Genomic DNA, 18,590 nt, shown 5'->3' on the forward strand with positions numbered 1-18,590 from the left:
CATAGCAGACATATCTGCATACAATCACAATTATTGATAAATTGAAGGTAGGGTGCCCATATTCGTTTAAATAAATCTATTGACGAATATAACAAGTATAACAAGTCAGAAACTCCATAGGTGTACACTCTCTTACAATTTTAGGCATTTTTTTAATAGAAGGAACCTGATCACTTATTCAGGACAATAAGAGATTTTTCTTGCTGCATAGGTCAGAATACTATATCATCTTTTTATTATTTTTATTTTTCAGTGTTTCACTTGGAATGCCCAAAAGTAATAAAAGAGGGAAAAAAATCTCATAATACCCACAACCGAGACCCAAAACTGCTGTATTTTAAAACATGACTAGATATAATGGTATAGCCCAAACTGAGAAAAATATATATTATAAAACCACTAATTTTCTCACATTATTGATGAATCAGTGCATTTATACATTTATACATTTTTTTTAAATATTTTTAGGCTTAAAACTTTTTTTTTGGAATTTAGTTTAAGAACAAGCAAAAAAAATGTTTTTTTTTAAACATTGGTTAATAAAATGTCTTTAAAAGTAAGGACATCATTTTTCAGGCTCATTCAGATTTATGTAATTATGTTACATACAAAAACCTATAAACCAAACATTTTATGTACATTGTTTAATAATGTAGTAAAATAGAAAAGATGTGAATAAACCAGTGTTCAATTCATAGACTGTATACAGAATCTGAACTTCGACTCATTTACATAGTTCACAAGAATCACATTAAAGGATCACAAGAATCGGTTCGGTGAACTGAATCACCACGAGGGGACCGGCGATGATGGGAAAGTCCCACAGTGACTGAATACCCGCTTATTTAGGGATAGTTTATCTCCGGCCCACACAAACACTGTCACGCGAGAAGGACACGCAAACGTTTGTAATTACTGGCTGGTAGTTTTGCTGAGTAATTTTACGACCCAGCGTGACGAACTATAATTTGACCTGGTTTGTGTTGGTGGCACTGCGCATGCGTGGTGGAAAACCCCTACGTGATTGGATTGATACCGGTTTTTGCCTTTTTTTTTACATGAACCTTAAAACATATAACGTTACCTAGTTTTTTTGTACGTGTATTTTTTTAAATAAAAAATCAGTATTTTGTGTGCCTGTACATGTAAAAATATATGTATATGAAAAAAGTATAAAAAATAAACCAAGAAAATTGAATGAATAAATAATAAAATAAAATGCAGTAATCTGATTGGATAGCTTTAAAACGTGTCGTTGAATTTGGACCAATTGGAGATAGGAGTTCGCTTGTAGACTTGTTTGACCCGCCCACTAAAGGAGAAGCAGGAAGCAGCTACATATGCGGTCTGGTTAGTCGGTACAGAAGTGAGGAAAATAAAGTGTTTTTTATTAATTTCTCCGGTTTGGCCGCTTGACACGATTTTATTACGATGGCTTCGCTCTTCAAGAAGAAGACGGTAGACGGTAAGTTGCCTGAATGAGGCTGTAAATACGAGTTTTAGTGGGAATGGTATCAAAAACAAACAAGCCAAACATATCCCGTCAATCACCGGTCAGTCTGGCTTCAGGAACTACACCAGCAAGAATACTGACTACTGAGCGTTTATTTAATATATGTACTAGCTTTAAAAGTACAGATATGTCTTTAAAAATCCGTATTAATCATATCTACACAGTGCTGACTCGACATGAGCTAACCTAACGCTAGCTAACTAACTAATGGCTAGCTACTTCTTTAGGCATTGTTATTTTGAATGGTAGGTTTTGGTTACCACTGTTACCACTGTAGCTACAAACTGGTATAAATTAAGAAAACACTTAACTGTCTAACGAGCTAAGTTAGTCAGTCAGCTTGGTCTAGATAGAAAATTATTATATTACAATATTTAAAGTCACTTTCATGTAGGGATCCCACCTGTCACGGAAGTTCATTTTAATACACTGACTTTCTTTCTTTCTTTCTTTCTTTCTTTCTTTCTTTCTTTCTTTCTTTCTTTCTTTCTCTCTTTCTTTCTTTCTTTCTTTCTTTCTTTCTCTCTTTTTGTGTTTCTTTCTTTCTCTCTCTCTCTCTCTCTCTCTCTCTCTCTCTCTCTATCTTTAGATTTCTTTTTGTCTCTCTCTTTGTCTCTTTCTATCTTTCTGTCTCTTTCTCTGTCTCTCTTTCTCTCTCTGTGTCTTTTTTTCTCGCTGCCTCTCTCACACACATTTTCTGTCTCTCTCTCTGTCTCTGTTTCTTTCTTTCTTTCTTTCTTTCTTTGTGTCTCTCCCTCTTTCTCTTTCTATGTCTCTTTCTCGCTCTCTCTCTCTTTAAAATGACTTACATGTCTCTCACTCTCTTTGTCTCCTTCTCTCTCTTTCTGTCTCTTTCTCTGTGTCTATCTCTGTCTTTCTCTTTCTATTATGTCTCTTTCTCTGTCTCTCTCTTTCTCTCTCTGTGTCTTTTTTTTCCTCGCTGCCTCTCTCACACACATTTTCTGTCTCTCTTTGTCTCTCTCTATCTTTCTGTCTCTTTCTCTGTCTCTCTTTCTCTCTGTGTCTTTTTTTCTCGCTGCCTCTCTCACACACATTTTCTGTCTCTCTCTTTGTCTCTCTCTATCTTTCTGTCTCTTTCTCTGTCTCTCTTTCTCTCTCTGTGTCTTTTTTTCTCGCTGCCTCTCACACACATTTTCTGTCTCTCTCTCTGTCTCTGTTTCTTTCTTTCTTTCTTTCTTTGTGTCTCTCCCTCTTTCTCTTTCTATGTCTCTTTCTCTCTCTCTCTCTCTCTTTAAAATGACTTACATGTCTCTCACTCTCTTTCTTTGTCTCCTTCTCTCTCTTTCTGTCTCTTTCTCTGTGTCTATCTCTGTCTTTCTCTTTCTATTATGTCTCTTTCTCTGTCTCTCTCTTTCTCTCTCTGTGTCTTTTTTTTCTCGCTGCCTCTCTCTCACACACATTTTCTGTCTCTCTCTGTCTCTCTCTCGCTACCTTTTAAATATTTTATCTTTGAGGACAGATTTGCACACTCGTGGTATTTTAATCTCAGTGTCTTCATGAGGGAGAGTCACCTGGAATAGTTTTCTCAGCGTCTTGAAGAAAGGAGTTCCTCGAAGTGCTGAACAATGTAGCTCCAGCTCATCCCAAATCACCATCCCAGTTTAGGGGTGTAGGTTAGGGGATTGTGGAGGTTACATCATTTACTAAATAATTCCATATGTGTTTCTTAATTGTTTGTATATATTGTCTTTAATATTAATCTGAAATAATTAAGTAATTAAATCATTGACTGAGACTTTTGACTGGTGCTGTGTGTATATATAATTGTTTTCTTTGGGCCTGGGCCCGGGAAGGTTTAAGGAGAAGGTCAGGGGTCAAAGCCATAATCCTACATCCCTTAAATGACTTTTTATTTCAGGGTTGTGTTTGTTAATGACATACAGAATGTATTATGGTATGTTTTACAAACGTAAAAATCATCGGCAGCAGTATATTCTAAACAACATGAATCAAATACCATTCCTTACTTAATACAGTGGTTTTAATATAATTTTAATATGAATATATTCTTACATTTATCACAATTAAACAGGAATAAGTATACTGTTGTGTCACGTATTTAAGCACTGGTGATATTCACAAGAAGCATATTGTGTAATAACAAAACAATACATTTTCCATGATAAGTTAAAATATTTTCATGGAAGTGTTTTTCTATGGAAATGTAATCCAACTCACACTTAATATTTTCCTTATTTTCAGATGTTATCAAAGAGCAGACCAAAGAGCTGAGAGGAACTCAAAGACAGATAACACGTGACAGAGCCGCACTGGAGAAACAGGAAAAACAGCTGGTGAGAGAAAGAGGGAGGGAGAGAGAGAGAGCGAGGGACACACCTCCCGACAGAAACTACAACACACACCCTCTCAGTCTCTAGTGGCACACTACTCTTTGTAGCGTGCACTAATGCAAAGACTTTAACACCTAAGTAGTGATTTAAACAGTAGGGGGCAGTTTTGCTGGACAGGGATTAAGCCTAGTCATTGATTATATTCTCTCTTTTCAATAGAAAATCTCCATTCAAAAGGCTGTGAAGTTCATGACTAGTTGTAATCCCTGTCTGAAAATACCCCCTGTGAGTTTTCAGGTACCCACAAATTGCACAACCCCAAAGCAAAGAAGTTAAAACTATATAGATAGAATAAATATGAATTAAAAAAACATAGGCTTTATATGAACCTGTAATTTATATTTTATCTGTTAAAACTTTAATACATTTAATTTATTAATATACATTTCTGCCCTGCAACACATTTCAGAAAAAGTTGTGGCTCAGTTAATTTAGGGCTGTATGAGCTTAAACATAATTTTATGTCAAACAATTGGGGACAACAAATGATTGTAATCGTGAATTGGTACAAAAGCAGTTTACATGTATACACAAAAAGCTGAGTGCTTAATGGATTTGCATATTTCTCCCTTTATAGTGCATTATATCAAATTATTTAAGCAATCTGAAGGAATTTCCATGCATTAGGGCTGGGCAATATTGTGTAGGAAAAAAAAAGATTCTCAATTCTTAAAATAGATGAGCGTTTCTTATTTATTTATTTATTTATTTTTTACAATTTTTAGTTCTTACATATTAACTTAATTTTTTTTTTTTTGTAAACGAACAGCACCATTTAAAGTGACGCACAAGCTGTTGGCTCCTTTACTTTTCATATATACTCATATATTAGTTGAAAAGTTACTTTATTTCATTAATTCACTTCAAAAACTCATATTAAAAGATGTATTACATAGAGAGTGATCTATTTTAAGTACTTATTTCTTTTATTGTTGATAATTACGGTTTACAGCCAATGAAAACCCAAAAATCAGAATCTCTGAAAATTAGAATATTGTATAAGACAAATTGGTACTTTTGGCAGTGTGGGCAGTGTGCCAAGTCCTGCTGGAAAATGAAATCCGCATCTCCATAAAAGTTAAATTAAAGACTTTATGGGGTTTATTTTCATGCAGTTCCAACTTTTGTGTTTTGGGGTTGTAATTAGATAATTCATCTACCTAAAGCTGCTGACACAAAGTCTATAAAACAACATTGCCGGGAATGGGACGCTCTGGAATATTTGCATATGAGCCACTGTGTCCAGTGCCAAGCATTGTTACAGTGTGCACACATTGCAACGCACTGAATTCAATCAACCAGGGCTAATTAATGCTCTTTCTTTGTAATAAAATGTAAAAATGTGTTGGCAGTCAGTGTTATAGAAACACTGATGATATCCAGCTTGTGGATACTGGGGGCCTGTCTGTTAGCAATACAGGGACTATAGAGCAACTAAATGTAGCTAATTGCATTTACTATAAGAGGTGTCTTTAAGCATTTTGTATATATGATTTAATTATATATATACCGGTATATTGTTTCCAATGTCTTTCACTACTCTACTCTGTTTACTTTCTATCTCGTTTCCACCACAGGAAATGGAGATCAAGAAAATGGCCAAATCTGGTAACAAAGATGCGTGTAAGATCCTGGCCAAACAGCTTGTGCAGCTGAGGAAGCAGAAGAACCGGACGTACGCCGTCAGCTCCAAAGTCACCTCCATGTCCACCCAGACCAAACTCATGCACTCCCAGATGAAGATGGCAGGAGCTATGGGCACCACAGCTAAGGTATGACTCCTGAAGTTAAATTTTTGTTGTTTATGTAGCTTTTTTGGGGGGGAAATAGGTAGAACTCTATTGTTTTTGCCCAGGTTTTTTCTGTTTCGTAAAAGTGATACTGCAGACTAGACCGTAAGATATAGGTTACGTTCACATTACAAACCACATTGCTTTAAAAGGTTTTTACTCAGAACGGATTTGGCTATCTTGAGGGTTTCCATTCACAGTAAGTGACCTGTATCTGTGTGTAATGTTCTCAAATCTGTCCCTAAAACACCTCACATTCACATATTGATTCGTGTATAACCGTCTCCTTTTTCACCAACAACAACAAAAAAACTCATATTTGAGAGACGACTCGTAGCTTTATAAAGGGAAATAGATGCATTTGCAGCTCATATGTGGAGCATCTTTTGCTGGAGTGGAGAGTAAACAGCTGGTCTGAAGTTCATGCTCAGGTCGAGGAGGTGAAAAAAAAGGTCAGACGGTTTGCTTTTGCTGTTTTTGCAGCTATAGCTGCACAACTGCACCAAGAGACGCAGTGTGGGTACGAGAGAAAAGCACATAGTGCAAAAAAAAAAAAAAAAAAAAAAAGACACATGAATTTCGCATGACTTGACCGTTCACATTCATGTCACATGTCCCTGGATCGGATACGTATCCGATTTAGGACCACATTTAAAAGTGACTCAAATCTGATTTGACAAAAAAAAATCAGTTTTGGCACGTTCACACAGCCATGAAAAAAATCTGATCTGCGCCACATTGAGCAAAAAATCTGATTTGAGTCACTTCAGCCTGGTAGAGACATCAAACTTAGTAGGTAGATGTAGTTTGTGTGTCACTGGTCGGCCAGTGGGGGTCGCTATAGCACACCAATTTACTCTCAATTATTTTATATGTGATTAAAAAAAAACAACAACTTTGAAATTTGGAATATCAAGATAGGCCCACTTCATTTTTAGTTAATTTGCATAATATGAAAAAAAAATACTTTTGTGAACTAGCCTGTGGATTTTTGACCAATCCTGACATGATTGTTGTCCAACGACTCTGCAGAAGTTCCTCAAATGAGGCAAGACAGCAAAAAAAATATGAATGCCTCTTGCAAACCAGTTTTTAGCACTGGTCCTCACTCCGCTAAATGAGCATGAACCTGCATAAATAAACATATTTATGTTTAAACTGCAGTAAGGCAGAACAGTAAGATTAATGGGAATGATCTACTATCATTACTAATGCTAAATCTGAAACTATGCACTATTTTTTGTTCTTTTTGGACATTTTGACACATTTTCTGAAGTTTCTGCAATAGGAGGGATATATCTGGTGCAGTTTTGCAGTCCCACGGTGCACTGCAGTGGGTACAGTACAAATGATATAGCCCTTGAGTACATAGAATACCCATAATGCACTGTATCGTTAAAAATATAATCTGGCTGCAGTTGTGGAACAATGAGCAAACCTGTAAAATGATATTATGCAAAACCGTTTACTTGAACTATGCTTTCCCTCCTCCTGTAATAGAGTTGCTCCCCTATAATAGAGTTTGTGGTTTTTACAGTGTGGGCGATGCTGATTTAGTTTTTTTTTTTATTTGCAGCTAACGAGAATTTGCATGCGTATTTGTTACAGTGGCTCTAATAGAAGCTATAATTTGAAACCCTAATGTAATCCTGTGGATGTTTCATTATAATAGTAACTCATGCATGACTCAGTGGTGGGAGAGTGTTGCCTGTGCAGGCTGAATAGAGAGGTATTTATCCATTGTGTATCTTTCCGTAGACGATGCAGGCGGTCAATAAGAAGATGGATCCACAGAAAACCATGCAGACCATGCAGAACTTCCAGAAGGAGACGGCCAAGATGGAGATGACTGAAGAAATGAGTAAGCTTATTCTGTGTTTATTATTATTATAATACTCCCTTTACTGTCTGTTGTAGCTCTTCTCCAGCTCCAAAACATGTCCCAAAAGTATTGGATGAAGCACCATCATTCCATAAAACAATGTTATCTAGAATCTGGAGGAATGTTCATACATTAGAAGTAGGTGATATTGTAAAAAATATATATTCTTAAAATATAAGTGATTGAGATGATTTTTAATTGTTAGATAACAATTTTAAAAACAAAGAACACTATTTAAAGTATTGCACAAGCTACTGTTTCCATTCCATTTTATAAATACTTGTGCATCTCAAAAAATAGCATATCATTGAAAAGTTACTTTATTTCAGTAATTCAGTTTGAAATGTGAAACTCATATATTATATAGATGTATTAAACACAGAGTGATCTATTTTAAGCGTTTGTTTCTTTTATTACTACCCAAAAATCAGTGTCTCCGAAAATTAGAATATTATATAATTATATATATATATACATATTATATAAAAAAATAGTCAATCCCAAAAGTATTGAATGAAGCACCATCATTCTAAAGAACACTGTTCCTCCACAGCTCAATGCCAAAGAGCTTTTACACAGTACCCCTCTAGCCCCAGCTGGTATTAGCAATGGTCCTAATAAGTGCAGTGATGGTCCTACTCTACTGGAAATACTTATTCTACAGGGAATAGACATGCTGCTTGTCTGCATTTGAGTCGTAACTGTATCAGTAGTGAATTAAACTTAAAATAGTCAAATTTCAGTAGCCGAGTTCATTAGTGACATACATTTCGACAAACAGTATAGTGTATATGAGCTTTTTAAATTAAAATGGTTTTATATATAAATAGTAAATACCTGATTTTGTTTGCAGGTAATGCCAGGTTCACGCTACACAACTTTTTGAGTTGTCAGTCGTTGTGCTGTAATTGTGAGTCCTTCAGTTGTTGAGAACTAGCGATGCCATGCCAGAAAATCTTTTTAGAGGAGAAAACACTTTATGCACTTAAAAAGTGAACCTAAAATGAAGTTCATATGCAGCAACTGAGCAAAATCAGAGTTTATAAATGTCTGATCATTTTTATACTGAAATATGTACTGTATCCACCATTTGCCTCCGAGCAGAACTCTTTTCGGCGATCAACGAAAAACTGTCGGTGACTTAAAATCTGACCCAAAATGCTCAGATGCTGTTTATAGGCCTATTTACAACCCTATTATTTTTCCTCAGGTAAAAAAAAACTCCATTTTTACTTTTGTTTGGGAGCATGTGGGCCGAAAAAAGAGCTCTGCTTTCATTGGCTTGTTTATTGGTCTAAGTCACTGTGACAGCCCACAGCTACGTAGTGTGTAGCATAGCTGTCTGCATCGTGCGATGTATGGGGAGGTGCATGTCCAGTTATTGGTGAAGGCTATAGCGTAGGGTCTGTTTCTTAGGTGTTGGTTTGACAGAGAAGTCTAATTTGTCCCTGCACACTTATGCTCGAGTTGTCTCTCCAGGCATTCGAGGCTATAATGACCTTCAGTCCTTGCAGTAGGTCTAGGAATGTCTTGGTCAATAGAGCCCTTGTGAGGCTGGGCACTAATATTGGATGAGAAGGCCAGGCTAACAATTGACCTTCCAGTTTATACCAAATGTATTTAAAAGGGTAGAAGTCAGGACTCTGATCAGGCCACTGGAGTTTCTCCACACTAAACTCAAAAATGGCCTGTGTCTTTGGGGAACTAGAAAGGACCTTCCTCAAACTGTTGCTGTGAAATTGTCTAAAATGTCTGTGTTAGTTAGTATTCATATTACTAAGCGGCTGAGCTCAGATCACCAAAATGGCCCCAGATCACCATTTTATCCCCACCTCAGTTATTATACAGTCTATTGACACCGAATGTTTATATTCCAATTCAAATGTCTAAATAACTGAATTACTGAAATATAGTAACTTTTTAATGATATTCTAATTTTTTGAGATTCATTAATATAACCTATAGCTGTTCATACAGTGCGGGCATCAGGTTAATTGAATGAATCGCATAAGGAGCATCACTGTGTCATGTGGGCCAGACAAGATGTAGACATGTGCAGAATATTAACATAAAGTTTATTTAAAAAATGATTACATTTGCAAGAGTTATGTGGGACAGGCATGGTAAACACTATATGGGCAGCTAGAATGTAAATGACAAACCAGATTGAGGCAGGCAGGGAGGTCATACAAGAGAGATCCACAACAGTACAAGAGGGCTAGGCAAAAGAGATGTCAGAAATACAAAAATAAGGTCAGTAATGAGAAAACCCAACAGACAATACAGGACTAGACAAAAAAAGTGATCAAAATGTGAAAACAGGTTGGTAACAAAGTAGCAAAACAATAAAGGAAACGCAGGATAGAAGAGCTAAGCATTTTGGTGCAATACTTGGCAAAAGGGAACAGGGAGGTATTTATACAAGGGGAAACAGGAAACGGCAATTAGAAAAGTCAGGTGAGCCAGAACGCCAAAGCGTCACATGATCTTGCTTGTCTGGGAGGTTGGAGACTGATGCATTCTGGGAAATGCAGTCTTTAGAGCAAGAATTAAAGTCCAGGACAGGCAGACAGTCAGCGACAGGACTGACACCCTGTTTAGTATTTATTATTTTTGATGCACGTATTGGGCAACTATCTGATAATTATTTTTGCGATTAGTTGATTAGTCAGAGATTATTTCTGTCGTTTCTGACATTTAATACATTTGACCCCACTAAAAATGGAATGAATAAATAAAAAGTATTACAACTAAAAGTGCAAGTAGTCCTTCAAACGAAGAAAGCCATTAGTCGACAATAAAATTGAGTTGGCAAATAATAACTGGTACAATTCTTCTTTTCTTTTCTTTTTTCCCCAAAAAGTGAATGACACACTGGATGACCTCTTTGAGGATTCAGGAGATGAGGAAGAGTCTCAGGACATTGTGAACCAGGTGCTGGATGAGATCGGCATTGAAATCTCAGGAAAGGTGAGAAAGATAAGCTTTTATTTCCGTCACAAGTTAGCTTAACTGGATAAATGACTCCCAAGCTTCAGGCAGATATTTTTGGCCTAAAATCATTGCATTGAGAGAGACGGATTTATTTATTTATTTATTTATCTCTCATCAGGAAGATCTCCTGCAGCTATGCAGGAAATCCATTTACACTTCCATTTATTCATAATGGCACTGATGCACTTGCCATTAGTGTACAGCAGTGAAAGCATTTTGATAGCGGCATAATTTCCTAGAACAATATGTACGTCACTGTCGTTTCCTATACCCTGCTGATGTGCTAGACTCTCATAGACCTTCAGTGATTTTTAGGGCTCTTTTCCAACGTTTGTGTCCTTCTTGCGTCACGCTATGTTCTGAGCTGTAACGGTCGTCGCATGTCCTCCTGTTTCTTTCGGCAGATGGCCCACGCTCCTTCAGCCGGCAGAAAAACCCCCGCCGCCGCCGCCGCCTCCACCTCCAAAGCAGATGGGATATCAGATGAGGAGATAGAGAGACAGCTAAGAGCTCTCGGAGTGGACTAATGCTTGGACACACAAACACAAACACAAACACACACACACACACACACACACACACACACACATATACATATACACTTGACATCTCCTCTATATTGCCTGACACAACACATATACACACACATACACACACTCATACGGACGGACAGTGCTGCGTACTCAAGTACACCGAGCACACACTACTGTGTACACTACTGGACACTCAGCATCAGAACATACACACACAAACATACATACCGGCCTACTCTGGGAGAAAAAGTGCCACTGCAGGCAAAATCAATCCACCCCCCTCTCCAATGCAAATTCACATAGGGCCACGTTTCCTGATTTAGCGATGTGCATATTAAACATTTATATATGTGCTTTTAAATGCATGCTCACATATCATCCCTTCCTTTACTGCACGTCAAAAAATTGAGAACTCCGCAAAGAAATATGGGATATTGTCGCTGTTGTCACAAAACTTTTATTCGCTTTTTTCTTTATGGTTCTATTTTTATCTTTACGCTGTTAAAAATATATATTGATGTTATTTGAGCGATGCAACAGGATTATGGTCTACTTTCCTCCTCCGGAAGAACCACTTTCCTATAGACTTTGAATCCAGTCTAAATCTAATCCACCTGGTATATATATTTTAATCACTTCAGTCTTTAGAAGTCATTGATTGACTGAATTGAGTATATTAGATCTAGATTTAGATTTGAGTTGGAACCTGTTGGAAAAGGAGATCTTGGTGTGAAGAACCTTTTAAATTAAACCAAATGTAGTTTTTCTGTTAAATCGCTCAAAGAACACTTTGTACAACCCACTTTTTTTCTTCTGTGGTTTTTGATGCCAATACCGATATTGAAATTGATATTGACCGATATTGTTGAAAGTCTTCTTAAGCCCTATCTGTACGGGATTAGTTTCTCAGGGGGTTCTGGTGTAATTTTCTCTTTTATGGGGGGTCCTCTGTGATTTTATTCCTGTCCAGAACGACTATGTACGTGTTTTTCTCAGACGTTCTCTGAGAAAATTACAGGCTGAATTATCTACTGTTTTTCGCTGAACTCCGTGGTCCTTCGCTAAATTTTAGTCCCGTCCGGACACACATCTCTGAGTTTAATAAAATACCTATTGGTCCACTGCTACGCACCATGATTCCACTGAAACACAACAGCGAGTGGAAATGGAGGAGCTACTGAACGCTAAAAAAATCACAGTTTTTTTCCAGACGTCTCCCTGAGAAACTAATCCCATCCAGATAGGGCTTTACAGGTTTCCTAAAATGTTTCAGCTGTAAAATAAGATATTTTGAATTGATTACATACGTTGAGCATCTAAAAGTTGTCAGTCAAGCTCATAAAACACTTAACTCCTACTGGAATTATAATACTAAGAACAGATGTTTACGCCATATGATGAAAATCTGGCCTTTTGGAATAAAGTTTGGTGCAATAAAATAAAAACACAGAATGTAGCGAGTTACATGGTTTTGAGTCACGACAGCGACAATATTCTGATTTATTCTGTTTCAGAGAACTGAGGGATAGTTTCGGGCGTTGCACAGACAATGCGAGACTACTTCAGGACTCTCCTCGCGCTCGCACTCTCCTGAGAGATCTACCTCTATAAGACTCGAAAGCAGTGGCACTGTGCTTTGGGGAGTTGGAACGTATCCTCAGTTTCATCAGCCCCTCCTCGTCTTGTAGTCTTTTCGTCTTTTTGTCTTGTCATCTTGGCCTGAAATGGCCTATTTTCACTCCTGACACATCAGAAGCCTCCTTTTCTTTCTCTTTTTTTATTTTAATTTTTTTATTTTTGAGCGAGTTGTGAATCTCATAAACAAACTCAAACCGCAGTTATAATTTAGCACTTTATTATTCCTATGTCTGCCAGCAGTCTCTCAGCCTGATTTTAGATTTTGTGCTTTGGGACTGACTCAGGCCTTATCCCGTTTCACCCCTTGGCCCTACCACTTACCCCTACCCCTCCTTTTTGAGTGAAATCCACTCTTTAGACAACTCTTTAAGCACCCGATACGTCATCAGGAGTGCTAAAATGTTCAGTAAACTAGCTGCATTAGGGCTAATAGGGCTACATTAGGGCTACTAACATTAGGGCTTTGTTTTATGTCTTCAGAAAGGGGGGGAAATGGTGCAGAAATTAATTATCCATGCATTATGCCTTTGCTTGATTCCTCTGTAAAGGGGAGCTGAAATTAGCTTCGATTATCTTTTATTTTCCTTTTTTTTTTCTATTCCGCCTTAAATGCTGCAGCCCCTGTTGTCTGTTGCACCATTTAAGGTGGAACTGGACAGTTAGCTAGATAAAAAGCTAGCTTCTGAGACAAACTACTAGCGACCTTTTTTAATGCTTGTTATGAAGAATTTAACCATAAAACATTGAAACTACACAGGAAAATATGGTAATATTGTGCTATTTGTCACTTGTAACAAGGAACATACATTATTACATTTACATTACTTGTTCCGCCATCTTACCAGTGATTCTTATACCCCTCATTTTGAAGTGTGCATCTGAAAAATCTGAAGAATCGGGATGCACAAAACAGAGGGGTAGGGGTAAGGGGTAGGGCCAAAGGACGAAATAGGATTGGGCCTCTCTCTGAAGGAACGTGACTTTTTATTTTAAAGAGTTAACGTGGCCAAAAATGTTAAAATGTGCCTGACCTTAATAGAAGCTAAAGCAAGGCCTGAAATGCAGCAAGTTAACAGGACCTTGCTTTGATCGGCTTTGATGCTCTGCTGCTGACTTGCGTTTGTTTGCTGCTTTATTTGGCAGCACTATCTCATAAGATTTCCTGCAACTGCTTATCGCATTGGCCACCAAAGCAGATGAAGCTGCTGGCATTGTCGGGAGTAAACGGATGGTGAGATACGAGCAGCATTGTACCAGTTCCAGCTCCTGTTTTTTTTCTATTTCCATCCTTTTCTCTCTTCCTTTTTTGAAGGAAAGAATGCTCAACCTAATCTGTGCTGTCTGCTGTAGAGGAATTAGTGGGCATTGGTAAACAGAGATTTATAATTGAGCATGTCCTTGACTCTGCAAACACCTACAGTATAATTGTGGCTGGTGGCCAGATGCTAGATACTGAAGATATCTAAATACTGTACAGAATATTATAAAAGTATTCTGAGTCAGCGATTGTTCTGTCCAGGCAGCAACATTATAATTGTCCTGGATAATCCATTGAATGACCTGAATGAATGATCTGGAGTAGGGCTGTACGATTAATCATATTTGTATCAAAATTGCGATGAGTTTTTTTTTTTTTTTTTTGATGGTAAATGCATTAACAGAGCTGTAATTGTAAATAATTGTAAATTAAAAAAGAATTACCTGCACGCAACAACAGGGGGAGCTCTTCTTGTGCAGAATATGCTCACATGACATAACTAGGCTGGATGTAGAGTGAGGTAGAAGTGCACAGTAATCAGACACATCAATCTACTTCTTTCCCATCAAAAAAGGGCAAGTGCTGCCAAGATAAATGCCAAAAAATAAACAAAAATTCTTCTTTCTTTTTGCCATATCGTGCACCCCTACTCTGGAGTATTCTTTTCTTTTAAGCTTCTGACATTCTTTGAATGAAGCCCTGTTCATAAACTCTAAATGTACTCTCTAAATGTGCAAGATTAAGTGATCATCGCTGCCAGCTCATGCCTGTTGGCTGAATATGAATGGACATGAACATTCTTAAAGGAGAAATCTGGTGTGAAATGGATATGGTGTGTAGTCAAACATTATAACGAGTATAAACTTTTGTCAAATAGCCCAACTCCATTCTCCCCCAGAATTCCAAAAAAATACAGCACTTTTAGCCAATTCTTCCAAACCGGCTTACAATGCAAGCAAATGGGGCATAGTGTTGCCAATACAGGAAAAAGGTTTTTTTTACTCCATTAAGAAGCTCAAAGTAGCTCCACACTTCTTCATTGGTAGAATTTTGAGTGTAATTACATTTAAAATAAGCAACTGAGAACTTTGAAAGTGCACAGATAGTTTATTAAAAACATAGTACCTTAATTCGGAATTTCATGAATTCCAGCTGTTACTGAAAATATCTCTATCTCTACTACATTCATGTATTTCTACAGAATTCTACAGAATTAAGTCTGTTCCCCTTACCTATTTGTATCTTACCTATTAGTTCGTGCTCATCAGTCAACTTAAGTCCTTACTTAATTTCAACTACCTGAAGGTACTGTGTTTGTATAAAACAGTGTTTTACGAAGTGTGGAGCTACTCTGAGCATGTTAATGCTGAAGAACAGCAATTCCTTTTAATGGGTAACTCTATGCCCCTATCACTAGCATTGTAAGCCTGTTGGGAGCATCGGCTAAAAGCACTGTATTTAAAAATGCTGGGAGTGAACAAAAAAAGTGTTGTACTCGATACTCAATATCAAGTTTCTGCAACTGCAACCCAACTCTATTTCATATCGGATTTCTCCTTTAAGTTAAGAGCAGCCCCAAATCTTTCCCTCACTTTCAGTTTGTCATTCGGATCCATCTAATTCCTGGACTTTAACATTCAGGGAAGGTTTCTCAGACAAAGATTGAGTTTGTTTTAGAACTGAGATTGACGGATTTTCAATCGAGAGTCACAATCGACAGCAGGATTTAGTTATTTTAGTCTGTGACGTGGTGAAGCTTTCATTTTGAGCCCAGCTTTAACCCAGGCAAGGCAGATTAATCCACGGGGAAACAGCAGAAAGGCAGATTTAACTGCCTTTTTAACAGTGCGCTGCATTGTTTATGCACTGCAATATGCTATAATGACAGTGTAAATAGTACAAATATGTGGATGAGTTGTTTTTTTTTTCTTCTTCATTTGTTTGGTTTTCATAGTCATATATTTATCAAAGTTTTTGGGGAATTGGTAACAGATCTTATTTGTTCCTCATTGTGGGGATATTAAAAATCTTTCTTTAACCACAAATAAAAAAATGCCTTTTTAACTATGCAACCTTTTGTGTGTGCATCTCTCCAGCTTGATTTGTTTGGGTTTCATTGTGAGTGCTGCTGAACATGCATAATTCTCTGTGCAAACAGCACAGTTAATCTCCAGCCACCGGTCTTGTCTCGCACTAGAGGGCAGTGTGTAAGCATGGCACGATCCAACACTCGCGCAGCACTTTACCACTCACTACATTCTGCATTCTGCACTGCTGGAGATGAGAAACTCAAGTAGGTTATACAGCTGGGATTGGAATCCTGGGCTCTTCAAGATTGCATTATGTTGTAGTTTGAGAGTGCTCAGGCTTGGCTGAGCAAATTTACACCCCATGCTTAGTGCTCCACTTTCCCGGGGATATACTATGTACAAGCTGCCCAGCTGGTTTAGGATACATTTTGACCAATATATTATACCAATATATGTACAAAAAAATGAGACCACTTAAAAATAATGAGTTTTTCTTTGATTTTACCAAATTGAAAACCTGGAATATAATCAAGAGGAAGATGGACGATCACAAGCCATCAAACCAAACTGAACTGCTTGGAATATTTGAACCAGGAGTGGAATAAATATATCCAAAAGCAGTGTGTAAGACTGGTGGAGGAAACTGTGATTAAAAAACAGGGTTATTCCACCGAATATTGATTTCTGAACTTTTAAAACTTTATGAATATGAAATTGTTTTATTTGCATTATTTGAGGTCTGAAAGCTCTGCATCTTTTTTGTTATTTCAGCCATTTCTCATTTTCTCCAAATACATGCTCTAAATAACAATATTTTTATTTGGAATTTGGGAGAAATGTTTGTAGTTTATAGAATAAAACAACACTGTACATTTTACTCAAACATAAACCTATAAATAGCAAAATCAGAGAAACCGATTCAGAAACTGAAGTGTTCTCTTATTTTTTTCCAGAGCTGTATATATAAATGAATACAGTTGACTGGACTAAAGCATAACTTTTTTCATGCACAACCGAATGACACTTTAGGAAGGATAAATACCAGACAAAATGTATAAATTAATAAATTTTCAAAATGTGACCTTGTGATGTCAAACCAACAGTAAAATACAAAGATAATTTGAGAAAGTTAAATAAATTTATTCATTACTCTTTTTGTCCTCATTTTTACCTAAGGTCCCTAAATATAATCATATAAAAGTTAACTTTAAAAAGAACTTTAAAGTTAAAGGAGAACTCCAGTGTGGAATTGACTTTGGGTGTAGTAAAACATGACAAGGAGTACTAACCTCTGTTGAAAAGCCCACCTCCACTCTCATGCAGCTTTCCAAGATTCAGCAATTATGTGCAGTTTGTCTAAACAGTCTAGAATGGGTTTTAACGGGGCATATTTTTCCTCTGCAGATAAATAGCTTTTTACACCTCTTTTTTTACATTATCCAGGCTCAGAGTAGCTCCACACCTCATTGGTAGAATCTGGAAAGCTCTGAAATTTAAATCGAGTCATTAATAACTTTTAAAGTGCACAAGAAGCTTATTAAAAACCACAGTTTACTACCCTGTAGCATAAGCTACATCTTCAGGCACCACTATCTTGAAGTAAAGTCATGATCAATACAGCTACGATCACGTAATGTTGATGGAAGTTGGGCTGGGATGTTTGCTGTGCTCGGACTGCGGCTTCAGCCGGCATAACCGAGGAGAAGGCAAAGGAAAAAGAAGACAGAATGGTTCACGTTTGTGGCTTTTCAGGCTGCAACATCACGTGCTTGTCACTCTACTGATGTAAAAAAAAAAGTGTTTTTTAATAAGTTTCTTGTGCACTTTTAAAGTTTTAACTATCAGGGCTCTCCGGATTCTACCAATGAGGTGTGGAGCTTTTTGGAGGCTGGACAATGGTGTAAAAATGATCTGCTAAATTATCTGCAGGGGCAAAATATGCCCCATTAAATCCCATTCTAAAGCGTGTTTGGACAAACTGAGCAAAATTGCTAGATCTCTGAAAGCTGCACGAGAACGGAGGTGTGCTATTCAACAAAGGTAAGTACTCTTTATCATGTTTACTACACTAAAAGTCTCCTTTAACTATTGTAGAATAACAGAGAGGTTCAATAAATATGATGGTGGTTATAGGTTTATTTATCATCATCTCTGAACATAATTTTAACTGCACTTTCAACTGATGAGCTTCAAGAGTTTCAGTCTCATACAGATTGTCATATGAAAGTTAAAGGAGAACTCTGGTATGAAATTGATTTTTGGTGTGGTAAAACATGATAAAGAGTACTAACCTTTGTTGAATAGCTCACCTCCGCTCTCCTGCAGCTTTCTAAGGTCCAGTAATATTTTGCAGATAAATAGCTTTTTACACTACTTTTTTTTTTTTTTTTTTTTTTTTTACATTATCCAGGCTTAAAGTAGCTCCACACCTTATTGTTAGAATCTGGAAAGCCCTGATATTTAAAACAAGGCATTAATAACTTTAAAAATGCCCCTATTTCCACTTCTGCATCATACGTAAGTTTATTTCCCCCAGATACAGTGACTTGAAGAGCAGATCCGTGTGAAATCTGTGCTGCT

At 37.1% G+C, this 18,590-nt stretch overlaps 1 protein-coding gene across 1 annotated transcript; it reads left to right on the forward strand.

Annotated features, from left to right (window-relative positions):
* The first annotated feature begins 1,304 nt into the window (after positions 1-1,304).
* On the forward strand, positions 1,305-16,047 carry chmp2bb (charged multivesicular body protein 2Bb). The gene is made up of 6 exons (XM_007246700.4): positions 1,305-1,465; positions 3,737-3,828; positions 5,463-5,657; positions 7,434-7,536; positions 10,421-10,527; positions 10,956-16,047. Exons 1-6 carry the CDS (start codon positions 1,432-1,434, stop codon positions 11,076-11,078), a joined length of 654 nt encoding a protein of 217 aa, XP_007246762.2. The 5' UTR covers positions 1,305-1,431; the 3' UTR covers positions 11,079-16,047.
* Positions 16,048-18,590: the final 2,543 nt, after the last annotated feature.

The sequence above is a fragment of the Astyanax mexicanus genome, chromosome 21 (assembly GCF_023375975.1).
Source record: "Astyanax mexicanus isolate ESR-SI-001 chromosome 21, AstMex3_surface, whole genome shotgun sequence".
Lineage (NCBI taxonomy): Eukaryota > Metazoa > Chordata > Actinopteri > Characiformes > Acestrorhamphidae > Astyanax > Astyanax mexicanus.

What these genes read in the sequence shown, in the direction of transcription:
- chmp2bb (XM_007246700.4), top strand. Translation starts at nt 1,432, where the DNA reads ATGGCTTCGCTCTTCAAGAAGAAGACGGTAGACG. An exon ending in AGAAACAGGAAAAACAGCTG is followed by an intron (nt 3,829 to 5,462) that starts GTGAGAGAAAGA and finishes TTTCCACCACAG; the next exon opens with GAAATGGAGATCAAGAAAAT. An exon ending in GGAGATGACTGAAGAAATGA is followed by an intron (nt 7,537 to 10,420) that starts GTAAGCTTATTC and finishes TTCCCCAAAAAG; the next exon opens with TGAATGACACACTGGATGAC.